Source organism: Tachysurus fulvidraco, chromosome 4 (assembly GCF_022655615.1).
Source record: "Tachysurus fulvidraco isolate hzauxx_2018 chromosome 4, HZAU_PFXX_2.0, whole genome shotgun sequence".
NCBI classification, from domain to species: Eukaryota; Metazoa; Chordata; class Actinopteri; order Siluriformes; family Bagridae; genus Tachysurus; species Tachysurus fulvidraco.
The window spans coordinates 15,847,740-15,867,962 of NC_062521.1; the positions used below are offsets into that span (position 1 = coordinate 15,847,740).

General features: G+C 36.7%; 2 protein-coding genes across 5 annotated transcripts; one reads left to right on the top strand and one right to left on the bottom strand.

Moving 5' to 3' along the window:
- Positions 1-1,724: 1,724 nt before the first annotated feature.
- rps24 (ribosomal protein S24) lies at positions 1,725-5,213 on the bottom strand. Of its 4 annotated transcripts, none has more exons than XM_027142223.2 (6): positions 5,119-5,213; positions 4,325-4,390; positions 4,036-4,245; positions 3,772-3,885; positions 2,228-2,247; positions 1,725-1,795 (listed from the first exon to the last, which is right to left on the bottom strand). In XM_027142223.2, the coding sequence occupies exons 1-5, from the start codon at positions 5,119-5,121 to the stop codon at positions 2,242-2,244; spliced, it is 399 nt and encodes a 132-aa protein (XP_026998024.1). In that variant the 5' UTR covers positions 5,122-5,213; the 3' UTR covers positions 1,725-1,795; positions 2,228-2,241. The 4 variants fall into 4 exon arrangements, with proteins under 4 accessions (XP_026998024.1, XP_026998026.1, XP_026998025.1 ...); XM_027142225.2 differs by lacking the exon at positions 5,119-5,213 and adding an exon at positions 5,027-5,051; XM_027142224.2 differs by lacking the exon at positions 2,228-2,247.
- Positions 5,214-12,526: 7,313 nt separating this feature from the next.
- Positions 12,527-19,573, top strand: LOC113639813 (microsomal triglyceride transfer protein-like). Its single transcript, XM_027141938.2, has 18 exons — positions 12,527-12,683; positions 12,931-13,115; positions 13,277-13,402; positions 14,005-14,112; positions 14,376-14,495; positions 14,903-15,042; positions 15,587-15,737; positions 16,039-16,187; positions 16,260-16,428; positions 16,530-16,637; positions 16,777-16,986; positions 17,094-17,305; positions 17,393-17,490; positions 17,656-17,777; positions 18,151-18,378; positions 18,486-18,610; positions 18,841-19,011; positions 19,311-19,573. The coding sequence occupies exons 1-18, from the start codon at positions 12,620-12,622 to the stop codon at positions 19,453-19,455; spliced, it is 2,631 nt and encodes an 876-aa protein (XP_026997739.2). The 5' UTR covers positions 12,527-12,619; the 3' UTR covers positions 19,456-19,573.
- The last annotated feature ends 650 nt before the right edge of the window (positions 19,574-20,223 follow it).

Below are 20,223 nucleotides of genomic sequence, written 5' to 3' on the forward strand. Positions count from 1 at the left end.
AAACATTTATTCCTTGCAAAAATGCTCCAGGTCTAGCTTATTATGAGGGGATGTCCCAGGCACAGCCCTCTTTACGTCATTCCACAGGTGTCCAGTAGGATTTAGGCCTGGGTTCAGACTGGATCATTCCAAAACCTTCATCCTCTGACTAGGATGTGGGTCAATATTGCACTAGAAAGTGAAATGTATCTTCCTGTCTAGCAGAGGTCTGTAGGTTTTGTGCCAAAACAGACTGGTATTTAGAACTATGTATGCATGATCCACTCTTTATGAACAAAGCCCCAGTCCTATTTGAGGATAAGTAGCACCAAAGCTTAATGCTGCCACTACCATGCTTCACTCTGGATATGGTGTACTTACAGCTGGTTTGTTTTTGCACCAATCTTTCCAAATAAGGCCCAGAGATGTCTACCATGGTCTCATTAGACCCCAAGAAACCCAACCCATTGCCAAGACAATGCTTTACTAATGATGCTGTAGGTCTCTTGGCAGCCTCCATAAAAAGTTATTTTTGTCCTTTTGTCAGTTTGGAAAGGACTATGGTTTGTGTTGTCACTATGTTGGCCCATTTTCTCATCAATGATGGCCTTCACAGTGTTCTAGTAGTACATCTGATGTACTAGAATTCTTTTGTACCCCTTTCAGGACTGATACGGTTCAATAAAATAGTGTACAACCTCTGCTGATCTTAGCTTCAGAAGAACAATGAAACCAAAAACATGTCAAGCAAATGTATTTATGGGAACAAACTAACATCAAGAGAACATTCCTGCAACATTCTTTGATGGCGTTATGATTTAAACTTCAAATATGAATATTTTTATAATCAAAAACATTTTAGGTAGTCTCATTCTGTAAACAAAAAACATCCTGTTCTAGGAATGCTGGCAGCCAATAATTGCTAGCAACAATACCAAAACATTTTTTTTTTACCAGAGAAACCATGGAAAAATTCAAGTAGTTTAACTATGTAGGAGCCATAAAAGTATTTCTCATTTCTAAGCATGATGCTATTGTATGTTGGAGTGATGCTCAAGCTCTTCTACAGAGAAGCAGAAGCCACAATTCACAAGTTTGTGCTGATGGCTTTTCAGTTTGTTACAGTACAAACTTGTAGAACTTTCTCAGCATTAGCAGTGGAGTTTGTCCTGAACTTTAGAGCCATTGTGTACTTTTATATATTGGGGCTGATGTCAAAATCAAATATTTATAAAAACATTTAATTTGTTTCAACTTAACACATCCAAGCTCATGTTTAAGTAGCTGAAGCAGAACAGGATGTACAAAATATGACTTGTACAGATCACATCTGATTGGAAATAAATTGCTTCAAAAAGCATACACTTCAATATAAACACATCTGAGCTTTTAAGCAGCCCAGAAGTTTTCAGGCAAACGGACACTTTCAATCAGATTATGCCAAATCAAAAGCCAAGCCATCAGTTATCACCAAGGTATCTTAAACCTTCACTTTCACTTGATCATATGACATGAAAATGGATGACTGAAGAGTCCATAAGAGACACTTGAGTGGAATGACCAGACTTTCTGCATTCACTTCACTGCTTTAAAACCTTAAATTTTCTCTTGGGCTCATTTCCATTCAGTAATGTTCGCTCCATTTTGCTCATTCAATTATAATATTGCGCTTTTTTCTTTTTAATGTTAAAACACAGTGTAAGAGTACAGTGCCCAGTGGGGTCCAAAAATATGACAAACAAAGCCTCTTTTTAGAAATTTATTTGCAGACAATATACAAGAACATTCAGGATGATGGTCTTCCCTGAAGGTCTCACTGTTGAGAGGGGGGGAAAATACACATTAGAACACAGTCAATGAGCTAAAAGAATTAAGGCATCTTCTGCTTCTCTATGCACTCTACAGGCAGTTAAATACAAATCTAACGCAAAAATCCAAGATTACTGAATCTTGTAAATCACACTTGAGCAAACATGCAGTTCATCAGCTATTATAAAAAATAAAAAAAAAGTTACAAGAGTTAGCTAAACATCATGCTGCTCTTAATTCATAGTGAAGATGACAATTACTAGTGACAATCAGCTATTAGGGGTTTACATTGTCAAACAATTAGACATACATGACAAACAACTGCATTGTACTGGGATTTTTTCTAGGGGAAAAGTACTAGAATTAACATGCAGAGCACTTCAACTAAATAAGGTAAAAGTGCACTGCAATCAGTAAACCATGCCAATTTCTGCTCTACCTTTTCCTGACACCTCATTTCTGAAAACATCCAGGAGAAGCAAAACAAAAAAGGCATAACGTGGAAAAGAATGAGATCCTTGTTTAATAAGTGTGTGGAAAGAACTGCTCAGAATAAATCTAACTATCTAAAAAGTTGGTAAGATAGCAATTTAACCTCCTAAACTCAAATAAACTTTTCCGTAGCAGATCAACGGCTGTCTTAATCATTGTCTAGTCTTTTTCATGTTATTACTAGACCTTTTTTCTTGGAGTAAAATCAACACGAGGTTAAATCAGTAACTTCAATAATTGTAGCTTAAAAGCTACACAACTTGTGAAAGCCATTAGCACCTTTTATTAGCAGGCTCATGTCTCAGATCTACTGATTACAGTACAGTGGTGGACAAATCAGCCTAGAAGCCAAGATCCGCACTACTGTATTTATTCATAGTTGCCTGGTGGTTAAGTAGATTGCTGATGGCAAACAGCATTTTTATAAACTTCACAATTACGAGACTCACCCTAAACCTACACTCTTCTTTTAATGAGAAGCTTGTCAAAATGTTAGCCAAAAATTGACCCTCACCCCAAGGGTGCACAAATTATGTGCTGCATTTAACTAGTTCTACATAAATTACTATGTATCTAACTCTTCCTAGTAAATCAACCAAAAGAGACTGAGAAGCACATCAGTGTTGGACATGCCCAGTGAGAGAGCTTATAATATGACTTGTCCAACACCGCATTACTACTTCAGCTCATTTCATTAGTTCAAAATGCAAATCAAGTACCTTTAAAAGGTACTGTTACCATACTTTCAAATAAGAAAATGCACACATTATCCCTTTACAAAATATAAATAAAGACATTTGATATCTGAAGTTTCAATCTCGACCTACAGGCTAACAGTTAACAAGCGAGAGCAGTCTATAACGTCCAGGGACGCATCACAGTTCAGATCACACAGCTGTACCATCTGAAACAGACCGTGAGCCCATCTTAAAATGGATTAATGTAAACTGCATAGTTAGAACATTAGAAAGTCTTAAAGCCCAAAAAACTATTACACAAACTGTATTTTACACAACTATGACGCAAAGAGGTGTGGCGCTGAACGTGGCATTAAGTGACACCGGGTATTTTTTTATAAATCTGTCTTGAGGTTCTTTTAAATAGACAGACATTTTTCAGAGATTTAGTGACTGCATGATTTGGGGCAAATCCTATAATCCTTCTTTAGTAAAAACTAAAACTTCAGAAAAAATACACATCTTAGTTGAGGATTTACATTTAACATAAGGGAAAATATTGTAAATTTAATTTGATAAACATCTCCTTTAACCCAAGAGGGCACTACATCACTACAAGATCTCACTCCAGTAAACTTATTTACAATTAATCTACTTATACAAGATTTACCTTCTACAGTCCCGATGTACAAGTAGTTAGAAAGATGACATTAAAACGTAGGTAAGGTGAGAATAATAAAACAAAAGTCTGACAAGTATGGTATGGATAGAACTGAAGGGAAGGGGGGGTGTTTTAAATGTAGATAGCCATTACCTTCTTGCCAGCAGCACCAACGGAGGCTTTCTTGGTGCCCCGTACTTTCTTCATCCTGTTCTTTCTTTCCTTGCGCTGTTTTCTGGAGGTCTTTTTCTTCTCATAAAGACCATGCTAAAATAAGAAACAATTTTGAAAACCCGACAAATTACAAAACAAATAACATTGATCGCAAGCCATTTGCATTCTATTTATTTTACTAGAAGATGCTGATTACATCAAAAATGTATTTAAAAAAAAAAAAAAAGATGAGAAAAGTCTCACTCTGGTCAGTCTGTATTTGGGCTCATTCTTCTTGGCATAGTCTAGTGAATCATAGACCATGGCAAAACCTGTTGTCTTGCCACCACCGAATTGAGTCTTGAAACCGAAGACGAACACTACGTCAGGTGTGGTCTTGTACATTTTGGCAAGCTTCTCCCTGATTTCAGTCTTGGGGACTGTTGCTTTTCCAGGGTGCAGGACATCCAAAACCTATGAAAGAAAGCAGACAATTGTTCAAGCATCAAAACATCATGTACAGTTTAACCACCAGATTGTTTAAATCTCTTACCATTTGCTTCCTCTGAAGCAAGCGGTTTGTCATGAACTTCCGAGTCCTGAGTGTGACACTGTCGTTCTGAAAACACAAGAAATAAACTGATTATGGTGCACGTACACAATTACAAGATAGTCGGTTGTATAGCTGAGAAAATTAACATGAACGACTTCCATGTCAACGGATACGCTTATTGTTCTGGCGCGCTGGAAATTGTCAACTACATTTTAAAGGCCTAGTCACAACCATTTGCTAAGTAACTCTTCCACACAAAAATAAAAACACACAACAAAATGTCTGCAACTAACGAACACCAAAAATCACTGAACACCAATAATAAAGTTGAGCTTGGCTTCGAGTTTTCAACCGAATGGACGAATGCAGCAGAAACACTTGGATGGCTAACAAGCTAACTTAGCATTTGGCTAACAAGCTAATTTAGCATTTGGCTAACTACAACTAGCTGACTTCCCAACACACAGAATGACCACGATACTCAAGAAACATCAATAAAACTAAAGGATCCACATGTTAAATTTCAACAAAAGCTTCTCTCATCCTAAAAGTAATTAGAGCACCAGCATGCAGTAAACACACGGATGCAGCGTGAAGCTAAACACAGACCAACATCCCATAACATCATATTATACACTACAGTGTAACTTGTACAACTAAATACACTTTAATATAGACTTAATACATACAGAGACCACATACCGAGTTTTATTACACTAATTGGGGACGGATAGTGCTTATGATGGCGAGGATTTTATTAGATTACTTTCTACATTTAATTCGCAGAAACTCACCATCTTGGCGTCGGCTCGTTCGGGAACGAGAAAAAGGAAGGAGGACCTGTAGGTGGCAGGCAATATGCCTGACGGGATCGAGTTTTGAGTGGCTGCAATTGTGCCTGACCATAAAACAACCGAAGAAAAATGCAGTCGCTTCCGTTTCCCTTCATTTGCAATTAAGAAATATATTTATGACCGAGAAAATAAAGGGATTTATAGACTTGTCTATGGGTAAAACCCATTCGTGATATAGACATTTGTGTTTCAAGCCCGTAGGCAGGGGGAGGTCGGGTGTTTCGAATGAAACCCCCCCCCCCCCCAAGTCTTTTTTTCATGTGATTATTGTCATCATTGTTTTAATCGATGCTTGTGACAAATATTCTGGGTTGTTGTTTCAATTGAATATGATACATTATTGTCGCTGGACACGTGTGTGTGTGTGTGTGTGTGTGTGCGCGTGCGTGCGTGTGTGTGTGTGCGTGCGCCGCGCGTGCAGTTCAGAGAGTTCTCGTTGTTTATATATATTTAAATATATATACATTTAAAATTATTAAACATAACTTAATTTACGGACATCTGTGGTTTGATTTCTTTGCATGTGTGGATCGAATGGGTTGTTACCAACATCTGATGAAAATTTCATGTCAATAGCACCTTTAGAAATAAATTTAATGAGAAATGACGTGTTGAATACTTATTTTACCCGCTGTACATGCTGGTGTTATTCCTATTGGGTAGCAGTGATTTTGAATACAAAATGTTACACTTGAAAATTAACATCTGTCATATGTGATCTTAAGTGTTATTGTCTTTTGTTCATTTCACTGTTAAAGGTGATTCATGAGAAGCAGTTGCAGCTTTTCATTAAATGTTTGTGTGTTTTTATTTGCTTCAGTTATAAATTACCAAAAATCTCTAAATTGGTCTGTTCCTAATATTTTGGCCTGCTCTTAATAAATTGGTCTGTTCCTAAAATTCTGGCGTCCAAAATACTAGGAACAGGCCAATTTATTACGAACAGGCCAAAATATTAGGAACAGGCCAAATTATTAGCAACAGGCCAGTATGAACAGGCCAATTTATTAGGAACAGGCTTGTGTGTGTGTGTTGCTCAGGGTAAATTCTTCAGTCCTAATGTTACAATTTGTTTTTGTGCCAGAAGCTCCACAGTCTAACAGAATGACATATACAGTATAATTTGTATGTACACATTTACAGATTTGAAATGTGCAGTTTAAATATACATGTGAAATATGCATATACAAATATAGACAATTTGTATGTACAAATTTGCAAGTGTGAGAAATGTGCAATTGAGGTATACAATATATACAATTTGTATGTACAGGTGCCATTGTGAAATGTGCAGTTGAAGTAAACAGCAAACATTTAGACAATATGATGTGCAAGTATGAAATGTGCAACTGAGGTATACATAGTACAAATATTAGGTGATGTGTGTTCCATGGTGTTAATCGTTCATCAGATGGATTGTTCCTTATAATTCGGCCAGTTCCTAATAAATTGGCTTGTACCTAATAAATTGGCCTATACCTAATATTCTGCCCAGGCCAATTTATTAGGAACAGCCAGACTATTAGGAACAGGCCAAATTATTAGGAACAGGCCAAATTATTAGGAACAGGCCAATTTATTAGGAACAGGCCAATTTATTAGGAACAGGCTTGTGTGTGTGTGTGTGTGTGTGTGTGTGTGTGTGTGTGTGTGTGTGTGTGTTGCTCAGGTAAATTCTCGTGTTCTTCAGTCCTAATGTTACAATTCGTTTTCAGCTGGTGCTGATACAATTCTCTTTGAATATTCCTCTGTGAAATATTCAAGATCTAATTCAAGTTTTGTACTGGAACAGCAAAACAAGGACCTTAGTACAGGCTCAGTACATAAACAGAGATTTGTGGTCTGAGGACACAATTTCAGTGTGTTGTGTCCATGCGGACAAACAGTGGTGTCAAAAGTATTCACAATAATTACTCAGGTAGAAGTATAGATACTATGGGTTAAAAAGACTTCTGTAGAAGTTGAAGCATCAACTCAAGCTTTTTACTCAAGTAAAAGTGTAAAAGTACTGGTTTCAAAACTACTTGAAGTATAAAAGTAAAATTAATGCAAGGAAAAAATGTCATTAAGAACAAAAGCTTAGGCTGTGCCTCGGGGACCTGTTTTGTTCAGTTCATTTCACTGTTAAGGTGATGCAAGAGAAGCAGTTGCAGCTTTTCATTAAATGTTTGTGTTTTATTACTTGCTTCAGTTATAAATTACCAAAAATCTCTAAATTGGTCTGTTCCTAATAAATTGGCCAGTTCCTATTAAATTGGCCTGCTCCTGATAAATTGGCCTGCTCCTAATGAATTTACCTGTTCCTAATAATTCAGCTGTCATGCATATATAAACCCCAACCATGAAGGTGTTCAAGGTGAGTTGCAATCATGGGAAAGACAAAGGAGCTTCCACAAAAGCTGAGAGAGGAGATTATTTCATCACATCTGAAGGGCCTTGGGTATAATTTCCAAAATATTTAACATTCCAAGAGACACCATTGGGAGCATTATAAAGAAGTTTAATACTTATGGATGGTTAGCACGTTCACCTCACACCTCCAGGGTTGGGGTTCGATTCCCGCCTCCGCCTTGTGTGTGCGTGGAGTTTGCATGTTCTCCCTGTGCATCGGGTATTTCCTCCGGGTACTCCAGTTTCCTCCCTTGGTCCAAATACATGCATGGTAGGTTGATTGGCATCTCTGGAAAATTGTCCGTAGTGTGTGATTGCGTGAGTGAATGAGTGTGTGTGTGTGTGCCCTGCGATGGGTTGGCACTCCGTCCAGGGTGTATCCTGCCTTGATGCCCGATGATGCCCGAGTAGTTCGGATAAGTGGTAGAAAATGAATGAATGAATGAATGAATGAATGAATGAATGAATGAATAATACTTATGGAACAGCTGCAAACTTTCCTGGCCGTGGAAGAAAGCCCACAGTTTCATCAAGGGCCCTTAGCAACTTAGTCAGGACAGCTAAAAAAAAAAAAACATCTGACTGCAAGAAAGCTACAGGATGACCTGATGAGAGCTGGTACAAGTGCTTCAGTGGCAACTATAAGACGTGCACTGAATAATCAAGGACTTCATGACCGGACCCCAAGACGCACTCCACTCTTGACCTCAAGGAACATCAGGAGTCGACTTGAATATGCCAGGAGGAATTTGGATAAAACTACAGAGTTCTGGGAGACAGTTCTATGGACTGATGAAACCAAACTGGAACTTTTTGGACTTATGGACCAGCGGTACATCTGGCGTGCAAAACGTCAGGCTTATGACCAAAAGAAATCCATCCCCACTGACAAGCACAGAGGTGGTTCATTGATGATGTGGGGCTGTATTTCTGCGGCAGGAAATGGCAATCTTGATCATGTACTTGGCATCATGGATTCCCAGAAATACCAGGTCATTTTAAAGAAGAACGTGATGCCTTCTGTTGACAAATTAAATCTTGGTGATCATTGGATATTCCAGCAAGACAATGATCCCAAGCACACCTCCAAATCAACTAATGCTTGTTTGGGGAAAAGATGTTGGAGTGTCCTGGAGTGGCCTTCTCAGTCCCAATTCAAAATCTTTGGTGGGATTTGAAGAAGGCAGTTGCAGCACAGAAGCCATCAAACATCACTGAGTTACAGGCTTTTACATGTGAAGAATGGGCAAAGATTCCAATTGAGAGGTGTAAGACGCTTGTCAGCATGTATCGAAACCGTTTGTTAGAAGTTATAAAAAATAAAGGACACTCCACAAGGTACTGAAGCTGGGGGTTGAATAATACAGCACATGCTCATGTGTTATAAGAGTTACAATTTTCATTTAAACTTCAAAGTTAAGTCAACTTCTGTTGTCAAACGGTGGCTTAGTGGGTAGCATGTTCGCCTCACACCTCCAGGGTCGGGGTTCGATTCCCGCCTCCGCCTTGTGTGTGCGGAGTTTGCATGTTCTCCCCGTGCCTCAGGGGTTTCCTCCGGGTACTCCGGTTTCCTCCCCCAGTCCAAAGACATGCATGGTAGGTTAATTGGCATCTCTGGAAAATTGTCCGTAGTGTGTGAATGCGTGAGTGTGTGTGTGTGTGTGCCCTGCGATGGGTTGGCACTCCGTCCAGGGTGTATCCTGCCTTGATGCCCGATGACGCCTGAGATAGGCACAGGCTCCCCGTGACCCGAGTAGTTCGGATAAAGCGGTAGAAAATGAATGAATGTAAAAGAAGATCTGAAACGAAAGGAGACTCAAACTCTGAGTGTTTTCGGAAGCCTGCGCCTAAAGTTATAGCAGCTTCGGGTGACATTTCACCCACAGCAATGTATTTGGAAAGCTTTGTAAACTACCAGTTCATTCAGTTCATAATATTCTGCAGTGAAAGAGTGTTGGTGATAGAACTGAACAAATGTTTATTGTTCACTCTTAAATGTACATTGAAAATTGACAGCTGATAAAACCTGTGTTCCAGGTCCCATATTCATATAACATTTAAGGCTAAATGTAGCTCTTAAAGGTATATTTCACCCAAAAATGAAAATTGTGTTATTTCCTTACCCTCAATTTGTTCCAAAACTGTATGAGTTTCTTTCTTCTGTTTAACACAAAATATGATATTTTGAAAAATATTGGTAATCAGACAGTTGGCAGCACCCATTGACTTTCATAATCTATATTTTTTCCTACTGTGAAAGTCAATGGGTGCTGCCAACTGTCTGATTACATTAAGCCTTAAATGTTATATGAATATGGGACCTGGAGCACAGGTTTTATCAGATGACTGTCTTTTGTTGCTTATAATAAATTGGAATGTTGATAACATATGAGCAGTCTTTAATAATGCTCTAAATTACATGCAGATGCATATTTTATGCATTAGTGAGTGTGGTGGTGCCTATGGGGTGTCACTCTAGGATGGGTGCGTATGAGGCTGGGCGGGGGAAAAAAAAACACAGTATATGCACTACAAAAAACTAGACTACACCACTTGTCCAAACCATCTCAATCTATCCTCTTTGGCCTTCTCCCCAAAACAGACAACCCGAGCTGTCCCTCTGATGTGCTCGTTCCTAATCCTGTCCATCCTCGTCACTCCTAAAAAGAACCTCGACATCCTTATCTCTGCTACCGCCATCTCTGTCTCATGTCTTTTCCTCACTGCTACAGTCTCTAACCCATAAGTTCTAACAAATAAAATGCATTTATTCTGATGAGAATTGAAAAACCTTAAACTGAATGTCAAGCTGGCTTCTTCCATTTTATCGGAAAAAAAAGGAAAAATAAAAAAAGAGTGGCTGCAGATTTTCATTCCAACCAAACATCGGTCATGTTTAATTAAATATTCTGAGCCTTCAGGCACACTGGACCCTTACAGATAAGTAATCCACTGGTGTAAAGGTGTGATGCATTCAAATACATCCTAACAGAGTTTTTAGACCGATGGTATTCTTAGTCCATGACCTAGTGAACCAGCATTGATGTATTCATTGATATAGACTTCAAAGCACTTCTTTAAGTCACTCTTAACATGGATGACTGCCAAATGCAGTAAATGTAAGTGTAAGTACAACACAGACATAAGGGCAGACTAAATTAATCTACTGAAGTGGGACATTCACATTGACTCCATTGTGAAAAAGGCCCAGCAGAGGTTGTACTTCCTTCGTCAGCTGAAGAAGTTCAACCTGCCACAGGATCTGCTGAAACAGTTTTACACTGCCATGATTGAATCCATCCTCTGCACCTCAGTAACTGTTTGGTTCAGCTCAGCTACCACATTCGATCTCAGAAGACTACAGAGGGTAGTCCGGACTGCTGAGCGAATCATTGGCACAACTCTCCCCACTCTCCAAGACCTGTACTCCTCCAGAGTGAGCAAAAGAGCAAAGAAAATCACTCTGGACCCCTCACATCCAGCACACTTCCTCTTTGAACTGTTGCCATCTGGACGGCGCTACAGAGCCCTGAGCTCCAGAACGACCAGACATAGGAACAGTTTCTTCCCTCAAGCAATCCACCTGATGAACAATTAACACCATGGAACACACAACACATAATATTTGCACTATGTATACCTCAATTGCACATTTCATACTTGCACTGTGTACATACATACATATTGTCTGTACTGTTTACTTCAACTGCACATTTCACAATTGCATACAAATTGTATATATTGTATACTTATCTGCATATGTATATTTCATATGTCTATTTAAACTGCACATTTCACACCTGTAAATGTGTACATACAATTTCTTCTATACTGCATATGACATCCTGTTACACTGTGGAGATTATGTCACTAAAACAAATTCCTCGCATGTGTAAACATGCCTGGCAATAAAGCTGATTCTGATTCTGATTACTCCACTACTATAACATAGATGTACTAATGGTTTAGTGTAAACTTTGTTTGTAAATGCAGAGCTCCTAGAGTAGAGAAGCAGCCTGTAACAGGAGAACCAGCTTTGTTACAATAGCTGCACACTTGAATGAAAAGTTAATGCTGATCATCATATATGCAGATTTGCTTGTGTTACAACACGAGACATAAATAAGGAACCAGGTTCAAATATATAGCAGAGAATACAGAAAACCTAGATTATGTGAAAAATGTAAATGCTTGACCTATGCTAAGATAACATTAATGTTTATACTACGGTTTATACCTCAGTTACTATAGAGTTTATACTTCCATCACTGTGACAGTGTGACTGGTCAAGGGACGGGTCAGAGAGACCTTTTTGAATGATCCCTATCAAATCTGGATCGTGTTGGAATGATAGCATCATGTCCTCATGTGTCCTCATGATTAGAGCTTTTTTTTTTTACACAAAGCAACATAAAAGGGTCAAATTAAAAAGTAAAAAATTCTTGATCAACTTTTAAGAACATAATATGCTTTAAAGGGATGCATGTATGAACAGTGTAATTACTGAAAAAGCAATATTAAATCCATTGAAATTATTAAATCCTTCAAATCCAATGGTTAAATCCATTGAAACGAATAAACATCACTTAAAATTCATCATGACTAATATAGTATACACTCATTCAGACCTTGGGCCAATTTAATGTTGCCAATTCACTAACCTGCCTGTTTTCCTGGAGGTGGGAATAAACACGGGAATGAGCATAAACCCCAATAAAGAGTTGTGACGTGACTTTACTATTCATTTCACCGCTGTGCCACATAATACAGTGATCACCTTTAGTTATTGCTGCAAAGAGTAGAAACTGAAATTTCTGAATAAACAAATAAACACTAGTTGTGATGGGGTGCATATTTACATGGGTTAGTTCATTACAGGCATTTAAGGCACAATACAAAATATATAATATTAGTCTCTTTCTGGCCGATGTTCAGTTTCTATATTGCATCATCTCAGCTTTCATTGGTAAAACAGTTTTGTTGACACTGGTCTTTGTCAGACTGACCGAGTAATCCTGCCAGAATACTCTTTCTGCTCCAGTCCAGAAAGATGAAGTCATTCATTAATGCCTTTATCTGCCTTTATCTCATTGGAATCAGGGACACTGTGATGGGTAAGACTATTTTATTCATTCAAATGCTTTTTCATTTAATTTGATTTAATGCTCCATCAAGTATTTTACAATGTTTATTATTATCTTTTTGAATTATAAGGTTCCTAATGTGGAATTTCTAACACTTTTGATACTGCTGTGCTATTCTGATTGTTCAACTTGCTTATGTGTCTGACAATATCATAATGAGTCAGTTATCACTTTTTCACACTCTGGTATGTGAGTATAAACAGTGCTGGTGTTTCAGTTCCGCTCAATACAGGCCTCAGCTTCGATTCGGGGGTTCTGTATGAGTACGAGTACAGCACGTCTGTTGTGGTGGCTCCCATATCTGTGGATTTTAGAGACGTTACTGAATTCACTATACTAGCAGTCATACACATCCATTCATTATGGAGGAACGGCCAGCAAGAGCAGCTTCTGCACTTACAGGTAAGTTATTTATTGGAAATGAAGGATGTTTAAGCTTAAGGATTTTATCAAGCGTTTTAGGGACATAATATTTATTGCATGTCTACATGAATTGCTTTTCACCTGCAAGGGTCAAATGGTATTTTTATTTTTATGTTGTTTGCACAATTTTTTTTTTGCAGATTCAAGATATAAAACTTATTCCTAATTCAAGTGACTCTACCAGCAAACCATTGGTCTTTGGTGACATGGAGAGTGACACTGAACATTTTAAGGAACCGTTTCTTGTTCATATTCACTCAGGAAAGGTATTTTTATTCTTTGAATTTAAAACTCAAGTCGAGCTCAGATTTCTAAATGTTTTTATTTAGACAAAGCAGAAGCTCAATAATTCAACAATTTAAATATGAGTCTTGATACTGATAAGTAATAAATAATGAGGAAAGCTCACTAAAGCAGGTACTATGCATTTAAAATGACAGCAGATTGTCCTTACCATACTGAGCAAGATTATATTTTATGTTTAATATGGATGACTGGCACAAGTAAAAAACAAATGATTAAAAGAATAACATATGCGATAGGTTATAATTTGATCTCAACCCACAGGGAAATGATATAGTTATATATCATTATATATAATACTATATAGATATAGTATTTTTTTTTTCAAACATGGAAGTATTTTAAAGTATTGCAAAATGGTCAACACCTGACATGAATTGGATTTGATCAATCTCTGTAATCCATCTTTCCTCTTTCTCTGGCAATGTATTTCTAAAACTAATTTGAAAATCAGAATCTACAGGCATTTACTACAGGTTTTACTGTAAAGTATAAAAAATCTTCAATGTGTCATGTATTGCTTTGCGGACCCTAATCCCTAGTAACACCTCTGGGATATGTTTAGATTAAAGGAATCTTTGAAGTTCCTTCTGACAACACGGTCAGTTTGAATTTCAAGAAAGGATTGGCGTTGTTGCTCCAAATTCAAGCTCAGTCTGGAATCATTTTGGAAGTAAGCTGAATTTTTTTTTCGTTCTCGAACATTTTAAAATCATGTTTTATTATTTTTTTCAGTACCGGCTCCTGAAATCACTTTTGTTTTGCCGTATTTGATACCATAGTTATATTAATTATTATATTATTATTACCTAACTGTATAGTAATTAACTATATAGTTGTACTTTTCCATTTTACTGAATCATAAAAATATAATATAAAATTAAAATAAAATAAAAAAATTAAAATATTTTTGGCTTATGACTCATTTCATTTCAGGATGACATTACAGGACAATGTCAGGTCTCCTACCACATGACAGGGAATGAAATCATCAAAGTCAAACATCATGAAAACTGTGAAAAGGGAATGTCTGATGATATGATGTTTGCTAATCAGGTATAAATATTACATATTTTGTAGTGATAAGACGTTTAAACTTAAGTTTGAACTTATTTTGAACTCTGAAACAAGCACACTACTCAGATAACACAGCACACAGACCAAGGTTCATATGAGCTTTTTTTGGGCAATGAGTAACGTAAAATCTTGAACCACAGAACAAATAACTGCAGCGTTCCAGCTCATCTGACTTTGCTACACAATTAACATTCTGCAAAAGTAACTGTTAACAGCTGAATTGAACATGACATAACTAATATTTTTAACATCAAATTCACAATATTCTTTTAAGAGCACGTTCCCTAGTCGTAGGATGGTACTGAAAAGTTTAAGAATTTTGCTTTAATAAACTATGAGTGATAATAAGTCTAATGTGGTTGTCTTAAATATTTTCATAACTTTAGTTCTTTAGGGTGAGTTCAGGTGGGAGATCTGAAACAGTTTACACCATGGATGCTAACCACATAAAATCGGTCGATTCAGAGGAATTACGATCACTGTTTTTAGATGAACATCCTACAGTCGGAATCCACATTTCTTCAAGGTAAGCTGCATGATTGTTTGGCTGAAGCAGATTAAGTTTAAAAGTATATTGTGTTACAAGCAGACCACCATTTATTTGATAAGATTAAACTAAGCGGCTTTATTATCATTTCAGCTTTACACAGCTATAACAGTAGACCGTGAAACAAAACAAGGTTTCTCTTCAAGTGTGGTGCTGCATAACACAACACAAAGCTAAATAAGACCTAATCAGTATAATAAAGGGCACGTATGCAAAAGTTACAAAAATGAATAAAACAAGTCAATAGACACATTAAGAGAAAGCACACTGTCACATTTGTACTACAGAATATTCAAAAAAGAGCAGATAAGTACCTTAGTCCTAGAGTAGCACTGAAACTTCTAAGAAATTTGATTGATTAAACTATAAGAGATATCTTAAGTGTTTGTCCTATTTTGAGATTTGACACCGTTTTTTCCATGGATGGCAGCCATATAAAATATACAGCACAAAAGATTAAATAAATCATGAGTATATTTGTGTATAAGCCTGAATGTGGTGAAATTTGTGCAACTGTCTTTAGGCAGTTTTTGCAGCTTTTATCAACACAGTCTGGTCCCAGTGAGGCACAGGGAGAGCTGCTGGACATGCTCAGCTCTCTCAGAGCAGGCCATGTGAATCATACTGTTCATGCAAGCATAGCAGTCAGACAACCTGCCACTAACAGAGAAACAGTAAGTTACAATAATTTGTCACATTAATGTATAGCCTCAGAACACACACACACACACACACACACACACACACACACACACACACACACACACACACACACACACACACACACACACATATATATACTTTTATAAAGTTGATAATACAATACATAATAATCTTATTAACTTTATATATATCTGCTTACAATCTATATAAAGCACTTTTAATGTACTTCAACTCAAAGAACACATAAATTAATGTAAAAAAAATAATAATTAAAAAAAAGCCACTTCATTTTTTGTTGAAAATTTCTTCTAGGTCCATAAAATCTTAGATCGTTTGAAAGCTAAAGGACTGCACACTCAGTCACCGACAGTGGACATTTTTCTCCAGCTGTCTGAATCCATGAGAAATCTGGAAATGGATGAAATTCTAAATATTTTTAAAAAGGCTCCAGCCAACATTGTGTAAGTATAGGGTACATAAATTCTGCATGTTTCTGTGCCATCACAGTAGTTGACTTATTATGATTTCTTTAGTCCTAGTCTGATAGACACGGCAGCAGCAGCCTCTACACCTGCTTCTCTGGAGGCTCTTGTCTCTTTTCTCAACATCACAAATCCAAAGACATCACCGCTGCTGGAGAAATTCCTCTACGCCTGTGCATTCTCTTCTCAGCCATCCACTCACTTAATTAATATCATCACTGTGAGTAAACCAGGGTTTAATTTTCCAGACTGTACATTTATTCTTTAGTAATTATTAGGATCTTTTTGACCTAATTATACTGTTTAATCTTTGTCTTCTAGCGCATCCTTACACAAACATCTGCACAGTGGGAGACACACGAAATGGCTCTCATTGTTCTTGGGACGGTAATAAGGAAAATGTGTTCTGTAAACATGTGCCACCTTCAGGTAACATATAATACTATGAGTCTTTTTCTACATTTTTATAATTTATTATAGCATTTGACGTTCATCACAGCATTCTAGGGATGGAAGAAATTAAACGATCCATGTTAAAACTTTCTACACTTTCTATTTTACTTCCTAGGAAGTTGATCAAGCTAAGAGATTTATTGTGAGTGGACTGAGTGCATCCAGTGAAGAAAGAAAAATAAAATCATACCTGCTAGCTCTAAAAGGTGCTCGTCTTCCAGAGACAGTGCCTGTCCTTCTCCAGTATATTGATCGCTCCAAATCTCTGTCAAGCATTGTATTCTCAGCATTGCAGGGCTTTCCACCTCAATATATCACAAAAGAGGTAAACCTTTTATTTTTAATGTCTTGTAGCTTTTGAAAGGCTGAAGAAAAGAGTATTGCATACCAGCATAATTACATTTTTCTATAAAAGGTATTCTCTCTCATTAGGTTAAAGAGTATGCCAGAGACATTTTTACCCAAAGAAAGAAGCCATTTCCTGCTTCTGTACGTCTGGATGCTGCCCAGCTCTTGCTTATGTATCATCCTCTGGATGTAGATGTTCGAGAGATAATCCTGAAAATTTCAGAGGAAAAAAACGAGGTCTCCAAGTTCCTTACCACCAAAATTATGAGCATGTTACATTCAGATTCTCCTGCCAGGTATCAAAGGATGTTTTTCCATGAATATAAAAAAAAAATAAAAAAAAATAATTGATTTGCTTATCAAAACTGTTTATGTCTTTATAGAAATGTCATCCGTAATGTATTAAAAGATCCAAAGCTAAATAATTATTTCCATCTTGCACGACTTGGTTGTTCCTCATCATTTGCTGGACTAATGGCAGGTATTTAACACTTCAATTCACTTCCCAGATTCTAAATCTAGACCTGACTGAAGTTATATGATACACTATCTTTATATAAAAGAATTTAAACTGAGTAATAATAGTGCTGAATGTGCTTTGTGATGTGAAGCAAATCTTTCACCATAATATGTTAACGTTCCACAGAGAACAAAGACACGGTTGCATCATATGATTTTGAATTTCTCTTCTCTGAGGCTGGAGTTCTAAAGCAAAGCAACAGTCACTTCTATGCTCAAACCAGAGGGAGAAGGTTACACTTACTACAGGTACAAAAAGCAATCGTAATGTACAGTACATTAGAATATTTATTATGTAAATAAATTCTAAAATTGAAATTCTAAATAAAAGCAAATTTTAGGGATGTATGGTAAAGTAATCTAAAGGTCAGTATAAATTATGGATGGTTTTTCATTATTTTTGCACTTTCATAAACCAACCAGTGAACTGAACCTCATTAAATCACCACTGCACTGTACTGTTTGATTACTGTATAACAGAGTTACAGTGAAAACTGGAATTTTTCTAAATACACATTGCATATTGAGTCTTCATAGTTTAAAATCATCTACCACCTAGTGAACATTACAAAGTGAAAAAAAAACCCCAATATATTAGCTTGTATTTTGGTATGCCCCACAGGTTTCTCTAGAAACAAGTGGACTTGATTCTCTATTTGGGTCTGAAGCATCTAAAGAAGCAGAAGAGGAAGAGCTGATGGCAGGAATGTCAGCCATGTTTCTGGGTGTACAGATCCAACCTGTTGTCTTTTTCCAAGGCTATGCAGACTTAATGAGCAAATACTTCTCAGCAGGTGACGGACCAATGAACATTATCTCTGGAAATATACTTGTTCTCAATAACAGACAGGTAAACATTTGAGATCAAAATCAGATATGATCAGAATTTTAAAGCATTTAAACCGAAACAATTTAAAGCATAACTTAAAGCAGTCTATGTACTCTTATCTCTATTAGAGTCTAATGCTTCAGTCTGGACTACAAGCTCAGGGGGTTTTTCATGGAGGTCTTTCTGTTGATGTTTCAGCTAATTTGGAATTCAGCTTATTTACTCAGGAGTCTAAAAGCTCTGTCAATAACAAGTATGTAAAAGTGTGTGTGTGTGTGTGTGTGTGTATATATATATATATATATATATATATATATATATATATATATATATATATATATATATATATATATAGTTTAATGCTTCTTAAGTCTTTCATTACTAACACATGCATTTCTATAGTGTAAATCATAGATTAATCTTTCTTGGTGAATTTATTAAGAAGAATCCATTTTCAAAGAACAATCTGATACTTTTTCGTAGGTTTTCATTAGTCGTCAGTGCCAAGGCAGAAGTGGACGCTGCACTGATGAGCACTACGGCTGAGACCGTGGTGAAGATGGACCCTTCTGTCAGATTTGTCACCACTGTTAGCTTCTATAACACACCTGTACAATACTGTCTGCAGCTTATCAAAGAGCCTCTGCTTTACAGGTAGAAGAACATGAAAAATGCTGAAACTGTACCAAAAAGGGCTGAAAATGGTTCTCAATAAGAATGTATATATACAATGTTTATCAGACATGATTCACAGCGTCATGCTGTCATTAAGTTGTCCAGCAACAGGAAATGTGACTCGTATGACTATAATATCCTAAACATTTTTTCTTACAAATTATTCACAGCTACATTTAACCATTGGAATCTAATATTCAAAATGTACAGTATACTGTTGAAGACAGATATTTAAGCTTATGTTCTATGTGAATGAACTTGTTTATTTTTCTCCTCAGAGAGAGAGTGTCTACCCAAGTAAACTTTCAAAACAGACGAAAACTTGTTCAGCAAAGCAAACAAAAATGGATTTTTTCTGGAGAAGAGGCAGCACTCCACAAGGACAATTCAAAGATGTGTAGAAATTTACTTAACTCTATATAATAAAGAAAATTGATTCTATACCTGCTAATAAAGAACTTTTTAAAGAACTCAACAGTTACTCATCTGTTGAGTACGATAAGTGGCAAGCTCTGAGTGTGTATATGACTACAAGAATGACAGGCATCTTACAGAGTGCTGTAACAAATGACAAGCTGGACAATTTAGACAAGTGAGAAAAACAAATCAATAATCAGTCCGTCATTGTTTGCTGCAATATGCTGTAAGTTTAACTGGTGGAACATACTGATGGAACATACAGAAATAATTGTTTCCGTAATTGTGCTTATAAGCATAATTGTAGTAGATTTGTATTTACTTGAGTATGGAAATTACTCATACATGTACTCCTGCTCTTAATTTTCATTGTCACCCCACTTGTAATTATTACAAATTTCAGATATCATGCCATATTTTTCCCTCGTTAACATCCGGTTTCTATATAATAGACATCATAATAAAAAATACTTATAATTGGTGTTGCCATTTTCTAAAAATGCAACTCACTCACAGGAAACCCTATAGACAGTATATTATATAAATATTTACTAGCCACTTAATAGGCAAACCTATACATTTACTCACTTGTGTAATTATTCATTTCATTTATTTATATGTTGTTTAATGCCATATCAGCAGCAGTGGCTATATTCATGGCAACAGTGTAATCATTCAGACACCCAATCATGTGGCTGCAGTGCAAAGGATAAAGTCATGGAGATACATGTGAAAAGTTTCAGATAATGTTTACAACAGAATATGGGAAAATGT